Below are 15191 nucleotides of genomic sequence, written 5' to 3'. Positions count from 1 at the left end.
AGTGGATAATGTTGAGTATTTTTGAAGAGCATTCATGTGAATAAATCTCCAGAGATTGATGTGATTTATCCCAGTTTAGGGAGAGAGGCAAAGGTGAAGATTGTTGGGACTTTGATGAAGATCTTGTCTACCCAAAAACAAGCAAATAGGTTAATCAAAGAAACTCGAGGTTGGTGAGCCTTACATCTGTGGTAGAGATTTTTTTCTTCACTTTCGAAGGGTTAGGATTAATATGATGGAATTAAAAATCAAAATAATATGGTAAGGACAGACTACATGGTTTTTTGCAGGACAAGTTAGCTTTCACCAACGGCACATAGCTGTTCCGAATGTGATCAAAGTTGTTGATAACAGTAGAACAGTGGATGTTGTACACATGGACTTTAGTAACCTGTTTAATAATGTCCCTCTGGTGGGTTGGTCAGGAATGGATTCAGAGCTGACTTGCCCCTAAATGACAGAGGGTTGTGATTGAAAGGTAATAGTCTCGCAGGAAGAGAGTATTCTGTGGTGTTCCACAGTGATTGGTGCTGAGAGCTCAGTTGTATGTGATATAACACATGGGTTCTCTTGTAAGTTTGTTCATGTCACAGTTACTGAGGAAGCATGAAGAATGGAGAAGGACATCAAAGGATAGCGCTTGGCACCCATGACTTTCATGATACAGGAATTAATGATGCAGTTGTACAGAACATTTGCTTGGTATCTGGAGCACTAGGTTCCATTATGAAGATGTGGGTATTTTATACAGGGTACAGAATAGATTCACCAGTTTGCTGTCTTTGTTAGATCGGATTACCTCCAAATTGTGATGAATTGACATACAGGGCAGAGCTTGAAAAGTTGGCTGAGTAGTTTAATAGCAACAACCTCTAGCTCAATTTCAGTAGGTCCACTACTTCAGAGGAGCTCTCCTGGACAAATCATGTAAATATAATTGCAATGAAAGCATGGCAGTAACTCCCTTCTCAGGAGCCTGCGGAGGCTCGACATGGCATCAAATCTCCAGAAAACATATGTAGATTTGTGGTGGAAAGGCTTCAATATGGCCTGTATGAGAATACCAATATGTTTGCGTGGAAAATCCTACAAAAGGTAATCGTACATTACGGGCAAACACCTTCCAACCATTGAGCTCATTGACACGAAAATCAGAATCATAATCAGGTTTATTATCACCAGCATGTGACGTGGAATTTGTGAACTTAGCAGCAGCAGTTCAATACAATATATAATCTAGCAGAGAGAAAAAAATAAAATAAAACAAACATTAATAAATATGTAAATGAATTACAGTATACGTATATTGAATAGATTTTTTAAGAAGTGCAAAAACAGAAATACTGTATATGAAAAAAAAGTGACGCAGTGTCCAAAGATTCAATATCCATTTAGGAATCAGATGGCAGAGGGGATGAAGCTGTTCCTGAATCGCTGAGTCTGTCCCTTCAGGCTTCTGTACCTCCTATCTGATGAGAAAATTAGAAAAGTGAGAAAATGGCATGACCTGGGTGCTGGAGATCCTTAATAATGGACACTGCCTTTCTGACAGACCGCTCGCTGAAGAAGTCCTGGGTACTTTTTATGCAAGTATCCAAAATGCAGCTGACTGGATTTACAACCTTCTGCAGCTTCTTTCAGTCCTGTGCAGTAGCCCCTCCATACCAAACAGTGATGCAGTAGATCAGAATGCTTGCCACGGGGACAACTGTAGAAGTTTTTGAGTGTATTTGTTGACATGACAAATCCCTTCAAACACCAAATAAAGTAGAGCTGCTGTCTTGCCTTCTTTATAACTGTTGAGAGCAGATTAGATCCTCAGAGATCTAGACACCAAGGATCTTGAAACTGCTCAGTCTCTCCACTTCTGATCTCTCTGTGAGGATTGGGATGTGTTCTTTCATCTTTCCCTTCAGTAGTTGGCATATCTCACTTCTGTAAGCCCTAGAGTCACCACCTGAGATTCTACCAACAATTGTTGTATCGTCAGCAAATGTACAGATGGTATTTGAGCTATGCCTAGCCACACAGTCATGTGTATAAAGAGAATAGAGTAGTGGGCTAAGCGTACACCCCTGAGGTGTGACAGTGTTGATCGTCAGCGAGGAGAACATGTTATCACCAATCTGCAGATTGTGGTCTTCCTGTTAGGAAGTTGAGGATCCAATTGCAGAAGGAGGTACAGAGGGCCAAGTTCTGCAACTTCTCAATCAGGATTGTGGGAATGATAGTATTAAATGCTGAGCTATAATCGATGAACAGCATACTGACGTAAGTGTTTGTGTTGTCCAGGTGGTGTAAAGCCGTATGGAGAGTCATTGAGGTTACATCTGCCGTTGACCTATTGTGGCGACAGGCAAGTTGCAATGGGTCTAGGTCCTTGCTGAGGCGGGAGTTCAGTCTGGTCATGACCAACGTCTCAAAGCATTTTATCACTGTCGATGTGAGTGCCACCAGGCAACAGTCATTAAGGTTGCCCACATTATTCTTCTCAGGCACTGGCATCATCAAAGGTACTTACCAACCAGGCTAGGCTCTTTTCTCACTGCTGCCATCAGGTAGGTATAAGTGCCTCAGGACTCGCTCCACCAGGTTCTAGAACAAAACATCTGTTTCTGGTGTTTTCACAACCAAATATCTCACTTGAAGGACTCTTCATCTTGTTAATTCCTGCTGCAGGGATGGGGTATAAAACAATATTATAGACATTACCATTTCTCTGGAAATTAGAATTGGGTAATATAGAGTCACAGTGCTAGCTGCAGAGTCAAATCCAAAAATTGAAAAGAGAGATGTGCGGAGCCTAACTGAACGTCATTCCAATGTAAAAGGAAACCACATCACGTGACAAGTACTAGAAGCACTCAATAGGCCATATCGCAGTTGTTGGCTTAGAACTAATGTTGCATTTGTCCGATGACTTTCTGCTTCCACCACAAAAAAATGACCAATGTGAAAAGGTTCTAAATAAGTGCTAATATAAAGTAAATGGAAAATGAAAAGTGAAGAGTAAACATAAGTTCAGGAATGGGCAAACAAAGACAGATCAGAACCTATAGAATTATGAACATCATCTTTTATCTGAAAAGTTGAGCTGCATTTGCAAACTGACATTTGTAAATTTGATTTTGATTTACATATTAAACTGCAACGAGCCAAACAAATAGATCAGGCGCTGATCCTGACGTTTCTTTTTTTGGAGACTTCCCCACCTCATGTCCCAGATCTCAGCATGCCTCTTATACACACTTTCCACATCACCGCTGTTCATAATGAAAATTATCACACAACTCCATTTCTGAAACACCTGTTATAGTTATATTTACAACTTCTGGATATCATAGCTTTTCTTTTCTACACCATATACTCGTTAATTTGCACATAAATGGAACGTCTAGATATATTTCACACAGCAACAGATGACAAGAGTATCAGCACAAAACATCAACTGTCTGTTTATTTCCATCCATGTTGCCTGATCTGCTGAGTACATCGAGCATTTTGTGTGTGTTGCTCAAAATTCAAATAATGCTACCAGCTTTTATGGTATTAATAACACTTCAAGAAGAAGCAGGCTTTTTCTGTTGATGAAATATAACAACTCAGACAGTTGAGCTGCAATTATTCATTTGGAGAGAGCTCTTCGTTTATTGTTGGATTTTATACTCGAGTACGCACGGGAGGGGGAGCTGAGGGTACTTTGGGGTTCTCACGTTTAACTGTTCTTCATTCTTCGGGGTTGTTTTCGTAGGTGTTTGCAAAAAAAAAGCATTTCAGGATGTATATTGTTTACATTTCTCTGACATTAAATTTGACCTTGGGACCTTTCAACCTTTGAGTGCCGTGTGCTCTGGCTGTTTGCCAATATTGTATGAATTATACAATTTGACATTGCAATAGATTTTTCCCAGTTGTCAACACCTTCAACTGTTACAGAGCAACAAACCAATCATGTTCTTTTTGAGTATTCAGGGTGACTTGCCACAGATTTTAGAGAATATAAACTCACACTCAATGTAAGTGAGCTGCATCTTGTTTTTCTTACAAACAATTAGAAAGGGGATTTTGAGACAGTGACCATTAAATGCTTTGAATATTTTCTTCCATGTATATGAAAATCTCTTGCCACATTCTGCATTGATACAAGAAGGTCTCTGCAAACATTGTTTATCTGTTGAGCTGGCAGGAAACACCTGCTATCATGGCGTATGCTGAAAAATATCATCCATTTTATCATTTCCTCTGCTGCATTGATATGCCAACTCTATACTTCGCAGCTGGCTGTGTTCTGACTAAGAAATTTATGGGTCTAATTTCTAATCCAGACACTAAATCCAAAAGGCCAATGTTGGAAATTTAAGTTTGTTGTGAAAAGAATGGTGTGTTGTAAATTGTGACAAGCTTCAAATGCTGAACTGAAAGAAAGATCTGCCCATCCCAGCTCTGCATTCTTTAATAATGATGTAACCCCTACCCCCCCACCCCCATATGATTTCATATTTGAAAAGAATAGTTACTCAGCTGTCGAAGCTAAAGTTGAAACTTGATCAACATAATAAAATTATATTGGGTGATTTCAAGTATCTCGTGCAGTACTTCCTCAGCTGGCATTGATGCTTCGTAGCAGATATGTTTAGTCCAGACTCTGGAATCTTTCCATCCTTGGAAAATAAGTTTTGCCCAGCCTTACTCTTTGATTCGTTAAATCGTGTGGCTGCTGTCCACATGCCTAGAATGTTGTTTTATATCGTATTCCTGCATTTGTGCTATTGTAGTTCAAGAAAACAAATAAACATGGAATAAAATCCTGGGCACAGCAATAAGAATTTTGAATCTACAAAGTTACTGTTCTATACATTTCTCTAAATATGCCTGCAAAAGAAGTTTTATATGTGGTGGCATGTACGCACTCTGATGATAATTTTTACTTTGAATTTTGAACTTTCCAGTGTTTGAACCTTTGACCATCTACTCTGTTCAAGTCGCTCATGATGTTCCATTAGGTCACCCCTCGGCCTCACAGGCTGCAATGAAAACAATTTATTTTTCCCCTACTTTTCACCAGAAGATATACTGCACAGTACAGGCAATATCCTGCTGTACCTCTTCTGACACCCCGTTCAGTGCCTCCATATACATCTTGCAATCCATCAAGCATGAACACACAGAGTATTCCACATGTGGCGTCTTACATATACAGCCGCAATATGAATTCCCAATTATTATACTCATTGTGCCATCTGTTACAGGAAGGCATGCCGTTTTCCTTGTTCACCACCTTACTCCAACATTGACTCAAAATCCACTTGTATTGCCACTTTTAAGTCCAAGAGATAAACCATTGAGCATAACTATTATATTCAATGGAACTACTGCTGCTGGAAAGAAATGCAAAGCTGAATTGCTTTTAATGCCAGTGAATTGATGGGTAACTCCCTCATAGAAGCAAGGAATAGAATGTTCTGAAACATATTACCACTCCTTCGCATAAAATGCCATTCATGTACTTGAAGGAAAGACAGTACAGTTACTTTTGTTTGAGGTCTAATTACTGTTTTCTCTGTGAATTTTAGAACTTTACATATCTGACAACAAACACCAATACGGCTACTTAAGTTGAAAACAAGTCTGAACAAGTTAGAAGCACCAAAAAGAGAAAATTTGCAGATATTGGAAATCCAAGCAACACATACAATATACTGGAGGAATTCAGCAAACCTGACAGCATCAGTGAAAAAGGTTCTGTCAACATTTGGGGCCGAAACCCGTTCGGCAGGACCAGAGAAGAATAGCTGAAGAGTGGATTTAAGAGGTGGGAGAGGGGTAGGAGTACCACCAGGTGATAGATGAAACCTGGATAGGAATTATGGAGTAATGAACTGGAAAGCAGATTGGTGAAAGAGACAGAAGGCCATGGAGGAAAGAAAGGGAGAAGGAGCCCCAGAGGGAGACAAAAGGCAGGCAAGGGGATGAGATGAAAGAGGGAAAAGGGGATAGGAAATGGAGTGTTGGGGTGGGGATGTAGTGGGGGGCATTACCGGAAGTTTGAGAAATATTTTTCATGCCATCACGTTGGAGGCCAACCAAATGAAATATAAGGTATTGTTCTTCCGACTTAAGTGTTGCCTCATCGCAACAGTGGACGAGGAGATGAGTGGACATATCGGAACAGGAATGGGAAGTGGAATTAAAATGGGTGGCCACTGGGAGATCTCACTTGTTGTGGGATGCTCAGCAAAGCTGGCTCTGACTCTACATTGCGTCTCACCGATGAAGAGGAGACCACACCTGGAGCACCGAACACAGTAAGTCACCTCAACAGAATTACAGATGAAGGGTCACCTCACCTGGACGGACTGTTTAGGGCTCTGGATGATGGTGAAGGTGTATGTGTCGGGGCAGGTGTAGCACTTCTTCCACTTGCAAGAATAACTGCCAGTAGGTAGGTCAGTGGGAGTGATGATGGACAAGGGTGTCGTGCAGGGAGCAATCACTGCAAAAAGCAGAAAATGCGGATGCTAAAAAGACATGCTTGATGGTGGGATCCCATTGAAGGTGGTAGAAGTTTCAGAGAATTATCTGCTGGGTGCAGAGGCTGGTGGGGTGGTAAGTGAGCCCAAGAAAATCCCTATCCCTGGTAGGTTGGGAGGATGGGGTAGGAGCAAACATGCGTGAAATGGAAGAGATTCAGTTGAGGACAGTTGATGGTGGAGGAAGGGAAACACCTTACTTTGAAAAAGGAGAAATATTTGTGTTTGCATCCAGTAGGTTATGATGCATATTGCAAAAACATATGGAGTACATTCATTCACAATGTCCAATAAGTGCCGACTTCAGCATTTAATCATTTCTAGCAGATCAGCCATGTCAGAAAAGTAGTGGATATTGTTTAATCACCACACTTTTCCCAACACAGGATCATAATTAACATTAATTTAACTGCAATGGAAAGAACCACATCAATCATTAGGCAATGCACACAAAATGCTGGATGAACTCAGAAGGCCAGGCAGCGTTAACTAAACTGAGATGCAAATATAAACTAATTGGTTCTGTCATAACCACGGATTCTCTAGGTTTCAAGTTTTATGGTGTCAATGTTTCCCAAGGACTTTTCTATATGTCCCAGGGTATTTATTTTTCTGATTGTTTCCAAGGCTTATTCAATGTGTTTAGGGTACTTCAATGTCCTCCCCATCTCGGACTTCCAAGCCTCCCTCCTGGCCCTATCTGAGGTTTCTTGATATCAGTGTTGGGGTTCACAGGTCTCAGCCTCTCTGGATCCCCAAGTCTCCATCCCTCTCAAGTTCTCCTTCCCTCCCTCTTAAGTTCCCCATGTGTCTCAAGTCTTCCCTGGATCTCGAGATTTCAGGTCTTCCAGGGCCATCCAGTGTCAGAGAGGGATGGTCCTGCAGTGACTCCTTCAGGGCTGTGCAGGGCTTCAGACAGCTTTTGGGCTCTGAGGTTTTTAGAGCAGCTGAAATGGTTAATTTTTGATTAATTGTTATTAATGGTTTTAGAGTTTCTTGTAATTTTCTTGAGCGATTCGCTCTATGTTAAGTGGTTTGCTGGTGCTTTCAGTTTACTTTAATAAATTCAGATTCTGTGTCCATTTTCTTCTTGAAGGAGATGCCGGATTAGCCCCAATCAGAGGATCCTCATTTTCAGAATGATTTGTCTCATGGTGTCAGTTGGTCGAGCTACCTCTGTCTATGCTCTTGTCTCTACATGGAAGTCTTTGGCTCCGATATTGGCAGGGCATGCCATGGCACTTACCTACCAGCACCACTGAAGGACATCTTGGACAGGTCCCTCATTCGGGACTTCCAGAGGACACAGATCTGTGGTGCCTCAGGGGCTGGGAGGGGGTTGTTGTCACAACCACGGATTCGGCAGCGCAGCAGGTACGGCAACTGTGCTTGTGAATATGCACGTGTCAACTGATTATTACTTCATTCTGATAGCATTTAACTCCATTCATTTTGTCGTATTGTGTCGAGACTTGGACACAGACAGAGCAACACTTTGATGCCTGCATTCCGCATTGCCTGAGAGACTGGATAGTCAGGTCAACTGTCTCTGAAGGTGACTGGTGTTTGTTTTATTCTCAGTTGTTCTTTTCAGCACAGTTTAGGCTTTGTTCACCATTTGAGACTTTTAGGTTGTGGTCCTGTTTGGCCTAGAGTTTATTGTTTTCTTTTTCCTTTTACATTGTTTGCATTCAAGTCTGTGAAATATCGATGTGCTTCATTCTCTCACTCACACCTGGGTCATGCCTGCACCTGGTGACAATTCGGTGGAGTGCAAGATGATATTTGCTCCATTTATGTTGATGCACACTCTACTAGCTGTGTCACAGATGCATAGATATGTGGCCTGTTAGGAGCCCCATAACTCAAGAATATGAGAGAGCACAGTATTCCTTCTCTGGGTAACACTAGAACAGTTTAGCTGTACGGATAACAGCCAAGAAAATCTTGGTGCCTTCCATGTGTTTTTTTTTATCTAAAGGTTGATTGCGTGTTGTATTTAAGATCATCATCATCATCTTCATCAGGCACTGTGCCTAGTTTGAGTTATGACTGCCGTGGCCCCCACACTCCTGTTTTGGGTCAAGTGGATCAATTCATTGGTATTCATTTCCAGTTTTCTGGCTGCTGTCTCCAACATCATTGGTCTTTGCCTTCCTCTTGCTTTCTTCCCTCCAATCTTTCCAATATTTACCGTGCATTATAACTCCTCTTTCCCAATCACACATCCAATGAAGCTACGTTGCCTTTTCATGATCTCATATATATTTCTCTTTTTGTGTTTGCTCTGTTCATGACATCCTCGTTAGATATTCGTTTCATCCATGATATTCTTTGCATCCTCCTCAAAAACTCTATCTCTGGTGCTTCAATTTGTTTCCTCCTGTTACTAGATATTGTCCAACATTCTGAGCCATATAACATAACAGGATAAACGTAACATTTCAGTACTCTGTGGCGGGTTGTCATGCCTAGTTTAGAATTGGTCAGTATACTCTTAATTCTCATAAAGGTGTTTTTTGCCATCCCTATTCTTCTTTTGATGTTCATGTCGCACTTGCCATCTGATGTAACCCAGCTTCCTAAGTAGCAAAAGTTCTGTACTTGTTTTATGTCATCCCTGTTTATTCTCAGCCTGCAGATAGGAATCTCCTTCCTTTTGGATATCATCATGCATTCTGTCTTTTTTTGCAATTGATAGATAGACCCATTTTTCCACTTTCTTCGACAACTATATCAATTAAGTTTTGTAGTTCATCCTCCATACTTGCGATTAACACAGACTCATCCGCATATCTGAAATTATTGATGTTTTCACCGCCAGCTTTGATTCCCAAGATGTCTCTTATTTTTTTTATAAAATTATTTCACTGTACACATTAAATAAATCAGGGGAGAAAATACACCCTTGTCTAAAGTTCTCTTGATTTTCTTAAAAAGACTCACTTCTCCATCTATTCTTACAGCCGCTGTTTGTTCCTAGTACAGATTTCTGATTAGGCAGAGGTCCTTCGAATCTAGATCTGGAGTTTTCTGTAATATTTCAAATAACTTATTGTGCTTCACTTTATCAAATGCATCAAGACAATTCTGAAGATGCCTCGCTCAGTAGGGTTGATTCTGGTCAGCAGGGGATCCCCGACCATCATCAAGCTACTGCTCATAAAATTCAACTAACACAAAAGAAAATTATTGCCACATGGAATGTAAGAACCCTATATCAAGCAGGAAGACTGGACAATATGATAAATGAAATGGAAAGACTAAAGATCAACATCATGGGAATTAGCAAAGTTCATTGGATAGCTGCTTGAACCTGTCAGAATAGAAATAAAACACTAATTTATTCTTGTGGAACATCCTATACTAATGGAGCAGGAATTCTTATGGATGAAAACATGGCAAAAAGTGTTTTAGGACATTGGGTAATATCAGATAGAGTGCTCCTTGTTAGATTCACAGGACAACTATTTGATTTAGCAATTATACAGGTATATGCACCAACGACAGATAGAACAAATAAGGATATAGATAAATTCTATGAAGAGCTTGAACAAGCAAAGAATGGATGCAAATCTCAAGATATTGTTATTGTCATGGGAGATCTAAATGCTAAAGTATTTTAGATCACCACAGTCAATTGAAGCCCCTTCATCAGTAAAGCTAAAGTAATAAATTCAAATAGTGGAACTATTTTCAAAAGATGCAAACATAATCTTTGGTCTGGATAAATGCTGAATACTAACATTTATTTAGGAGCAAAAGAGCTAATAGAACAAAAAGAACAGCAGCAGAATACAGTACAACCGAGAAATGAATTTGAAACATATGATATCTGGGATATCAAGAAGCAATGAAAATAAATCAGAGTGTGATAAAGGAAAAAAACTTTGACAGAATTTATTTAAAGACTTAATTAAATCAGCTAAAGAGAGCTCAACAGTAATGATATTACAAAGACAATAAATACTTTCCCTATACCTACTCTATATTATCAAATTCTTTGGGCATAATATCTTGGTCTGAAACTGATTTGGAACATTTGCAAAGAAAAATAAAAACTGAAATGATGAATTTCAGGAAACATTATGTACACTCGAATGCTCATAGATTAACACTACCTAGGAGCGGAAGAGGAATTGTAGAAATTAAAAATCTACAAAACAGTCATATTAAACTTCTAAGGCTATTTTAATGAACGAAAAGTGGATTCAGCACTCCATGTGAGCAAATGCAATTCTGATAAGTGTACAGTTCTAAAGTTAAATGAGAACACCACCCAGAAAAATGAAGAAGCTATCACTATTGAAGGAAACATTCAGCAATGGAAGAGCATGACACTCCACGGAAGACATCCCCACAATCTGAGCAGACTCGATGTTGACAAGGAAGCATAGAATGCCTGGCTCAGAGTTGGAGACCTCTTCCCAGGGACAGGAGGTTCCTTGTGGCAATGCAGGACCAGTTAGCATAAAAAATTCAAAAATACAGAATAAAAGACCAACAAATTCAAGATAATCAAATTAGAAAATTACCTTTGCCTGATTGATTATTACAGATAGGACAAATTATACTAACTGTCTGGAAATAAAAAATCAGGATAAACTAGCAAACACAACTTATTTAATAGAAATAGCCACTACAAGCATACATTACTTATAGAAATCAGTAAGTGAAAAACACGAGAAATATGCTGAATTAAAAGATGAATTTGAAAGCCTTTGTAAAATGAGCAGGGTATGCATTGTCAAAAATGTAATATTACAACTGCTATCATCCCAAAGGCACTACACAACAGTATTAAGCAATTACGGTGACAAAGGAATTCTCTGTAAATCTTCAGAAACCACAATCCTAAACACCACTAGAATACTGCAAAATGTACCTGCAATTAAAAAATGAGTGTGCTTGGTTATGTCTGCAATTCAGGTTTTCTCAGATTAAGCTGAGAAAAAATATATAACAATAATAGTTGTTAATAGTAATAGATATCAACAGGGAAGCACTGAACACCTGTTGGATACTGCTTCCCAGAAACAAGAGTAGGTCAGTGTGGCAATACAGGACCAGGTAGTTAACACAAAAACATATCAAAAATACATACTAAAAGAACAACAAATCAAGATGATGAATGCAGAAAATACCAAGAGAAAACAGGAACAATCCTACACATTACAGGATCCTGCAGCAGTTACATGGGGACAATCAAGAGGTAAAAATCATTTAACAGAATCTTGCTTTAAAATACTAACTCAGAAAAGGCACCCTACCTTACAATAAATACAAACTCGGGAAATGACAACCTACCTTACTATAAATACAAACCTGACCCAGTATTAGAGGCAGAGTCCTTCAAATGATATTACGAACAATCCACTATTAGAGATTAAATAATAACCATCCAGATAAACTGTCACAAGATAAACAAGTAAAAGCAACTTATTTCATAGATATAGCCATTCCAAATTTACAACATATAGAAACCAGCAGGTGAAAAACACCAGAAATAGGCTGAATTATAAGAGAAAATTGAAGGACTTTGGAACGTGAACAGAGTAAACATTGTCCCGCTAGTATTATATAGAACTGGCATCATCGCAAAGGCACTGCACAATAGCATTAAACAATTAAGTCCATACAGCAATATTTATATAAACCTTTAGAAAGCCACAAAACTAAACACCACTACAATAGACCAGAAGTTCCTCACAATTGGGAAATGAGTGCTTTTCACTCTGCCCGTACCTCAGGTTTTACCAGCCTGAGGAGAAAATAAAGAAAAAGAAAAATAAATAAAAATAATTATGCAAATAAATAGATAGCTTAGCAATACATATTGAGAACATGAGATGAAGCGATGAAGAAACATCAAATGTAACTCCACAGGTTTTGGAAACTATTCATAGAAAACAGAGAGCCTGCACCGCCATTTATTATGATCATGGCTGATCATCCAACTCAGAACCCTGCACCAGCCTTCCCTCCATACCCTCTGATCCCCCGAGCCACAAGGGCCATATCTTACTCCCTCTTAAATATAGCCAATGAACTGGCCTCAACTGTTTCCTGTGGCAGAGAATTCCACAGATTCACCACTCTCTGTGTGAAGAAGTTTTTCTTAATCTCAGTCCTAAAAGGCTCCGCCTTTATCCTCAAACCGTGACCCCTCGTTCTGGACTTCCCCAACATTGGGACAATCTTCCTGCATCTAGCCTGTCCAATCCCTTTAGGATTTTATACGTTTCAATCAGATCCCCCCTCAATCTTCTAAATTCCAATGAGTACAAGCCTAGTTCATCCAGTCTTTCTTCATATGAAAGTCCTGCCATCCTCGGAATCAATCTGGTGAACCTTCTTTGTACTCCCTCTATGGCAAGGATGTCTTTCCTCAGATTAGGGGACCAAAACTGCACACAATACTCCAAGGCCTTGTACAACTGCAGTAGTACCTCCCTGCTCCTGTACTCGAATCCCCTTGCTATAAATGCCAGCATACCATTCGCCTTTTTCACCGCCTGCTGTACCTGCATGCCCACTTTCAATGACTGGTGTATAATGACACCCAGGTCTCGTTGCACCTTCCCTTTTCCTAATCGGCCACCATTCAGATAATAATCTGTTTTCCCATTTTTGTCACCAAAGTGGATAACTTCACATTTATCCACATTAAGGTGCATCTGCCATGAATTTGCCCACTCACCCAACCTATCCAAGTCACCCTGCATCCTCTTAGCATCCTCTTCACAGCTAACACTGCCACCCAGCTTCGTGTCATCCGCAATCTTGGAGAAGCTGCATTTAATTCCCTCATCCAAGTCATTAATATATATTGTAAACAACTGGGGTCCCAGCACTGAGCCTTGCGGTACCCCACTAGTCACTGCCTGCCATTTTGAAAAGGTCCCGTTTATTCCCACTCTTTGCTTCCTGTCTGCTAACCAATTCTCTATCCACATCAATACCTTACCCCCAATACCGCGTGCTTTAAGTTTGCACACTAATCTCCTGTGTGGGACCTTGTCAAAAGCCTTTTGAAAATCCAAATATACCACATGCACTGGTTCTCCCCTATCCACTCTACTAGTTACATCCTCAAAAAACTCTATGAGATTCGTCAGACATGATCTTCCTTTCACAAATCCATGCTGACTTTGTCCGATGATTTCACCGCTTTCCAAATGTGCTGTTATCACATCTTTGATAACTGACTCCAGCAGTTTCCCCACCACTGACATTAGGCTAACCGGTCTATAATTCCCCGGTTTCTCTCTCCCTCCTTTTTTAAAAAGTGGGGTTACATTAGCCACCCTCCAATCCTCAGGAACTAGTCCAGAATCTAACGAGTTTTGAAAAATTATCACTAATACATCCACTATTTCTTGGGCTACTTCCTTAAGCGCTCTGGGATGCAGACCATCTAGCCCTGGGGATTTATCTGCCTTTAATCCCTTCGATTTACCTAACACCACTTCCCTACTAACATGTATTCCGCTCAGTTCCTCCATCTCACTGGACCCTCTGTCCCCTACTATTTCTGGAAGATTATTTATGTCCTCCTTAGTGAAGACAGAACCAAAGTAATTATTCAATTGGTCTGCCATGTCCTTGCTCCCCATAATCAATTCACCTGTTTCTGTCTGTAGGGGACCTACATTTGTCTTTACCAGCGTTTTCCTTTTTACATATCTATAAAAGTTTTTACAGTCAGCGTTTATGTTCCCTGCCAGTTTTCTCTCATAATCTTTTTTCCCCTTCCTAATTAAGCCCTTTGTCCTCCTCTGCTGAACTCTGAATTTCTCCCACTCCTCAGGTGAGCCACTTTTTCTGGCTAATTTGTATGCTACTTCTTTGGAATTGATACTATTCCTAATTTCTCTTGTCAGCCACGGGTGCACTACCTTCCTTGATTTATTCTTCTGCCAAACTCGGATGAACAATTGTTGTAGTTCACCCATGCATTCTTTAAATGCTTGCCATTGCATATCCACCGTCAATCCTTTAAGTGTCATTTGCCAGTCTATCTTAGCTAATTCACGTCTCATACCTTCAAAGTGACCCCTCTTTAAGTTCAGAACCTTTGTTTCTGAATTAACTATGTCACTCTCCATCTTAATGAAGAATTCCACCATATTATGGTCACTCTTACCCAAGGGGCCTCTCACGACAAGATTGCTAATTAACCCTTCCTCATTGCTCAAAACCCAGTCTAGAATAGCCCGTTCTCTAGTTGGTTCCTCGACATGTTGGTTCAAAAAACCATCCTGCAAACATTCCAAGAAATCCTCTTCCTCAGCACCTTTACCAATTTGGTTCACCCAATCTACATGTAGATTGAAGTCACCCATTATAACTGCTGTTCCTTTATTGCACACATTAGGAAATTTCTAATTTCCTGTTTAATACCATCCCCGACCTCACTACTACTGTTAGGTGGCCTGTACACAACTCCCACCAGCGTTTTCTGCCCCTTAGTGTTATGCAGCTCTACCCATATCGATTCTACATCTTCCCGGCTTATGTCCTCCCTTTCTATTGCGTTAATCTCCTCTTTAACCACCTACGCCACCCCACCTCCTTTTCTTTCATGTCTATCCCTCCTGAATATTGAATATCCCTGAACGTTGAGCTCCCATCCTTGGTCACCCTGGAGCCATGTCTCTG

General features: G+C 40.2%; 1 protein-coding gene across 1 annotated transcript in view; it reads right to left on the bottom strand.

Annotated features, from left to right (window-relative positions):
• LOC140202074 (scavenger receptor cysteine-rich domain-containing protein DMBT1-like) overlaps positions 1-15191 on the bottom strand; it is an 88396-nt gene that overhangs the window by 63266 nt on the left and 9939 nt on the right. Inside the window, exon 2 of the mRNA XM_072266934.1 lies at positions 7781-7913. Within this exon, the coding sequence (XP_072123035.1) occupies positions 7781-7913 (133 nt within the window). The remainder of the gene's footprint in view (positions 1-7780; positions 7914-15191) is intronic.

Source organism: Mobula birostris, chromosome 8, assembly GCF_030028105.1.
Source record: "Mobula birostris isolate sMobBir1 chromosome 8, sMobBir1.hap1, whole genome shotgun sequence".
NCBI lineage: Eukaryota > Metazoa > Chordata > Chondrichthyes > Myliobatiformes > Myliobatidae > Mobula > Mobula birostris.
The sequence above is the reverse complement of the archived record's forward strand: the minus strand, read 5'-3'. Positions and strand labels throughout refer to the sequence as shown.